The 6,000-nt window shown below is 40.8% G+C and overlaps 1 protein-coding gene across 4 annotated transcripts in view; it reads left to right on the top strand.

The window, feature by feature from the left end:
- The first annotated feature begins 1,258 nt into the window (after positions 1-1,258).
- MTF2 (metal response element binding transcription factor 2) overlaps positions 1,259-6,000 on the top strand; it is a 60,334-nt gene continuing 55,592 nt past the window's right edge. For 3 of the 4 annotated variants that reach the window (XM_012500466.2, XM_003260056.4, XM_003260054.3), the window contains exon 1: positions 1,259-1,555. Coding sequence is in view for 2 of the 4 variants with exons in the window: in XM_003260056.4 (XP_003260104.1) it covers positions 1,551-1,555 (5 nt within the window). In the remaining 2 variants the exon portion in view is untranslated. The remainder of the gene's footprint in view (positions 1,556-6,000) is intronic. The other variant, XM_030825039.1, reaches the window with a different exon arrangement.

Genomic DNA, 6,000 nt, shown 5'->3' with positions numbered 1-6,000 from the left:
TCGGTCTCGAATTCCCGACCTCAGGTGATCTGCCCGTTGGTCTCGAATTCCCGACCTCAGGTGATCTGCCCGTCTCGGCCTCCCAAACTGCTGGGATTACAGGCGTGAGCCACAGCGCCCGGCTGCATCCACTTTTTTTAAGTCAAAATTTTCCTCAGCCAACGTATGAAGGTCACTTAAGACGAATTTATGAGAGACGATGATCAGAATTGAAATAAAGTGAAACCTGAAAGGTAGTAGGTAAGTAGATACAGTGAGGGTATAGCAAGAAGACAGACTTAAAAGATTAGGACTATTATTCAGGAGAAGCAGAGGAGTGGAAGGGTACGACCACAATATTTAAAGTATTGAATGGTATTGGATAAAACGAATATGCTTATTTGCCAAATTCTGAGATCACAGGCTGAGGGAACCCCTTTTGAAGTATGAGCCAAATGAGCTTAGACCACAAGAGGTACTTTTTCAGAGAGAAAAAGTATGGAGTTCACTATCCCTGTGACATTAATATGGGACAAAAATATAAAATGGTTTTTAAAATATTTTGACGAAATTATAAAGAAAGATTCCACACGTGGCTACTAAGAGGAGCTGGGTTGTATCTAGGTGTAAGTTAAAGAGACAAGCATACAATCTCACAGCTTGTCCGTTGGGACCCCTGTAGGCAGCAGAATCTGGGCAGGCTAAGGGTCTGCACTAATAAACAATTCTGTTTTCTTAAACCATTTTCCAGGGGACTATTCTCAGATTTCATTACAACTAGGAAGGACTGCAAAGCGGGTAAACAGAAAACAACCTTTCATAGTTAGGAAAAAAATCGTCTGAAAGTCTTTCATAAAAGCAGCTCCTGATAAGGAGTTTGGGACTGGACAGTGAATCGCTGAATAAAATTTAATCTCGACATCCTGGGTCTTCTCCCCGCTGAAGGAAATTCTAACAGCAGGCCTTAGGATGAAGGTAGAGCAAACGTGCTTCAGTTAAGGTTTTCTCCAGGGAAAAGAAATCGGCCCAGCAAGATGCACAGAGCACCGTCACGACCACTCACACCGAAGGTCGCGCACGACCCTTTCCCGTATAACAGAGCCAGCCTGCTGACGATCAGGAGCTCAGTGTTCACTATTGTGTTAGCCCCGGCGGCGGAAGGACTGAGCCTCACTGCAACGTTAAAGAGTCCTTCTTTGTTCAGCCCCAGCCGGAGACGCAGGGCGCGGTGTTCCTCCGCGCTCGTCGCGCAGTCTCTGCCCCCCCGCGGCTTTGGAGAGCTGCCATTCGGCACCGGAGTCGCTCCGCGCTCCCAGAATGCACCGGCAGTCCGCGGGAAACCAAAATGGCGAGGGGCTGTATTGAAGTGGGCTGTGTTTGAGGCCGGTGTACGAACGCTCATTCTACCCCCAACCCTTGTCTTCAAGGACCTCGGTTTGTGCGTGCATATGTGCCGGGTACCCAGTGGGGCGGGTGCCCAGTAAGTGCTCGGACTCGCAGGGGAAGCGCCCACGGGGACGGATTGGTTGTTTTTTCCTGTATGAAGCGGTTGGCACCACTGAAGTGACCGAATGAGGTGAGAGACCTTGGCCTGGGAACCGACTCTTCCGGAGGAGATGGGGGTGGGGGGAAAGGAGGAAGAAAGGAAGCAAGTATAAAAGGGAAAGATGGAGGACCAAGGTGGGGGTGGGGGCTCCTGTATGTGGGTGCCTTTGCATTTATGTGTATATTGAAAAGAATAGATGAAGAGGAGTAGTCAGTTGAGCGTTGGAGAAAATAGGGACTAAAGGAGCGAGTAGGTCGTTGGGGGAGTCTGTTGGAGGAACAAGATGAAACGTTGAGACGGGGAAGCTGTGTTTGGAGGGCAGGAAGGAACCTGGGGGCGGGAGACGGTTGGAGGGGCAGGATGAACCTGGTGACGAGGGGGTGGGGAGCCGAGAGGAGGAGCCGTTGGGAAATGGGGGCTGAGGGAAACGTGGGGAGTAGAGTGGAGGGCTGCCTGGGACCTTAGCAGTGCGCAAAGGGAAGTAGCAGCTTGGAATCGGAGGGTGGAATTGTATGGAATTGGAGTAAAGGGGGTCGAGTGTAAGTGCTGGTAAGGATAAGGGGAACACACTGAAGTGGAGGTTGGAAGCACAACCTGAAAGCTTAAAGGGAAGCGGTGGGAGGGAAAGTGAGATGGGGGAAAGCTAGGTACCTTATATTTGGAGCTCACCAAAAATCTGAGGCCTTCTGTTTAATTAAACCTAACTCATATAATCTACATCTAGGATGTAGATTTGTATTGTATTCATTTTTACAACTGAGGTAATTGCGGCTTAAGGAGTTTTAACTAATTTGCCAAGATTTCTTAACATGTTTCGGTAGTGCCAGAACACTAACTCTGTGTTTTACAATCTAGTGTCCTTGGTTGCTAGAATTTTTCTTTAGAAGCAATTAGAGGGAACAGATGGATTTATCGGGGTGATCTGACTAACAGCAAGGTTTGTGAACAATGGGAAAAGGCTTATGGAATGTTACTCTATTCTTTAAAACATTTAACTTTGGTTAAAGATAGAAACCGTGTAACACTAACTTAAATGTGAAAACCTAGCTAGGCCTGTGTGTAATACATAGGAAAGCACCATGTGAGGTCAGTACAGAGCTAGAAATATGTAAATAGTACCTGATTTAATTTGACTCCAGAACCTCCGGTGGTAATAGTAGTTACTTTCTCCTTCAGATCCATTCCATGTGACCCTCCTGTATACCTAGCCTACAAGCTGGTTTCAATTTCCGTGGTTTCATTCTCTCTTGGGAATTCCTTTTTTTTTTTTTTTTGTCAGCAAATTTCAAAGATAGTTGCATGTAGAAGTAGTTAATGTGGATAAAATGTAATTAAATTCATTAATAACCTTTTTAAGATTTGAAAATGCTTTAAAGGGAGCTGTTTTGACTGACGGTTTAAGTGCCCGATAGTTTAGTTATAACTTGAGAGGGAATACAAAATGACTGTTGTTTTTTCAGATTCCTAAATATAAAAATGTATTTGAATTCACATTTTAAAATTAGTTCACCTGCAGTTTTTTAAAGTGCTAAAAATGTTCTAAATATTTGAATTAAGAATGCACCTGCTTCCTGATACTACATTTATAATGTTAGTAGGTATTAACGGAAATGTGTAACTATCAGGATGAAATGCATACACAGTTTTAGAACTAGTGGTACAGAAATCATCTCGTTAAGCCTTGTTTCTAGATGACACAATTATATTTAATAGTTCTTTAAATTATCCTCGTTGCCTCAAAGCTCTGTTAGGAAAGACATTCTGTGTATTTTACTGTGGGTCATTAACTCTTTGATTTCATGGATTATAAATATTCCTTTTTGTGGGATCTTTGAAGGATAATTTGCTTTAATCATTTTTCAGCATGATCTTTACATCTGACTTGAGGAAACTGGCAGTATATTGTTAATCTATATTTTAACAGAGAAATTTGCCTCTGAGGAGTTGCCATGACCAACATCTGTAGCTTGATGGTTCTGAAAGTAAAACTTAACTGCTGTTTTAGTTAGTCGACACTTCCATGAACGATCTTTGATGGTTAATATTTTTGTACTTTGTTTTCCCTGTTCTTCAGGAAAATTTGTTTATTGCTGTGAAATCCAGTATAACCATCCTAAATTGGAATGTAAAAGCTTCCCTGTGGATATTTCTTATATATTAGAGTAGTGCTATCTAGTAGAAATTTCTCCAGTGATGGCAGTGTTCTGTATCTGCTGTATCCAGTACAGTAGCCACTAGCTGCATGTGGGTATTGAACACTAGAAATGTAACTAGTGGGACTAAGAACTGAATTTATAATTTAATTCATTAAAACTAAAATTTAAATGGCCATATGTAGCAGTGCTACTGTATTGGACAGCACAGTATTAGGGGTTATTGCATCCATGTATTGAGGAATTGTTACATTCATTAACCATGGAAACCACAGGAATCCAAGGATGAGGAAATGCCTTAGAACTGAGGAAGTTCAGATTCTTTTTGTACATTTAAGATGAAGTATTCATTTTTACCACATACATGTCTTCTGTCATATTTCTGTTTTCATATAACATTGCAATCGAATAATGAAAGATAGTGCCCTCTCTAGTTTTTTTAAAATATAAGATTCTGCTTCCTGTGTCAAAAAACAACAAAAAATGGATATTAGGAACGTTTTGTTGTTTAAAAAAATTACTTTGTTTTTACACTTCGGTAAAAAAAAAAGGAATATTTCAAACATAATACAAAGTGAGCAGAATAGAATAGTGAACTTTTATGTATCCATTCTTTTTTTTTTTTCTCTGTAAAAAGAGACAGGGTCTTGCTCTGTCACCCAGGCTGGAGTGAAGTGGTGCTATCATAACTTGCTGCTGCCTCAAACTCCTGGGCGGAAGTGATCCTCCTGCCTTAGCCTGCCGAGTAGTTAGGACTACAGGTGCACACCACACCTGGCTAATTTTTAAATTTTTAATTTTTTTTGTAGAGACGGGATCTTACTGTGTTGTCCAGGCTGGTCATGAACTTCTGGCCTCAAGCAGTCCTCCTGCTGTGGCCTCCTAAAGTGTTGGGATTGAGCCACTGTGCCCAGCCCATTGTTTTTATTATTTTTTAAAGGTTTATTTTTAGGTAAAGTTTACATATATTGAAATGCACAAATCTTAGCTGTACAGTTTTTAATAAGTTTTATTGAGATATAATTTATATACTGTAGTTATATGTACATAATTCACATGCGTTCTTTGAAGGTGTACAGTTCAGTGATTTTTTTAGCATACTCACAAAGTTGTGCAGCCATCACCATTACTTAATTTCAGAATATTTTCATCATCCCAAAAAGAAAATCTTAATCCATTAACAGTCACTCCCCTTCACCCGTCCGCTATCCTCTGGCAACCACCAATCTACTTTCTGTGTCTATAAATTTGCCTGTTCTGGACATTTCATATAAATGGAGTAGTACAATATGTGGCCTTTTATGTCTGGTTTCCTTCACTTAGCATGCCTGTATTAGTCCATTCTTGCACTGTTATGAAGAAATAACTGAGACTGGGTAATTTATAAAGAAAATAATTTTGATTGGCTTATGGTTCCATAAGCCATACAGGAAGCATAGCTGGGGAGGCCTCAGGAAACTTCCTGTTGAAGTGGCCCCCTTGAAGTCACCAGAGCAGGAGGATTAGAGATGGGGCCGGTGCTACACGCTTTTAAACAACCAGAGAACTCAGTATCATGAGAACAGCAGGGGGGGATATCTGCCTGCATGATCCAGTCATTTCCCACCAGGGCCCTCCTCCAATGTTGGGGGTTACAATTTGACAGGAGATTTGGGTGGGAACACAAAATCCGAACTATATTGTTAATGTTTTCAAGGTACAGCCATGTTGTAGCATTTATAGTCACTTCATATCTTTTTAGGGTCAAATAATATTTCATTATATGAATATACCTTTTTTTGTTTATCTACTTATCAGTTGATGGATGTTTGGGTTGTTCCCACATTTTGGCTATTGTAAGTAATGCTGCAGTGATCATTCATGTATAGGGTTTGGGTGAACATGTTTTCGTTTCTCTTGGGTACACGTATCTAGGAGTGAAATTACTGGGTCAGATGATAACACGGATTAGTGTTTTGAGGAACTGCCAAACTGTTTTTCAAAGAGACTGCGCCATTCTACAAGCTCACTAGCGATTATCTGGTGAGTGATTATCTCACCAGTTTATCCACATCCTCACTGATACTTGTTATTGTCTATCTTTTGATTATAACCATCCTAGGGTTTGAATTGGTATTTCATTGTGGTTTTGATTTGCATTTCACTTATGGCTAATTATATTGAGGATATTTCCACATACTTCTTGGCCATTTGTATACCTTCTTTGGAGAACTGTCTATTTAAGTCTTTTGCTCATTTAAAAAATGGGGCTGTCTTTTTATTCTTGAGTTATAAGAGTTTTTCATATGTTTTGGATACAAGTCTTTTATCAGATATGATTTG

Source organism: Nomascus leucogenys, chromosome 12, assembly GCF_006542625.1.
Source record: "Nomascus leucogenys isolate Asia chromosome 12, Asia_NLE_v1, whole genome shotgun sequence".
NCBI classification, from domain to species: domain Eukaryota; kingdom Metazoa; phylum Chordata; class Mammalia; order Primates; family Hylobatidae; genus Nomascus; species Nomascus leucogenys.
This window is presented reverse-complemented; position numbering and strand designations above follow the sequence as displayed.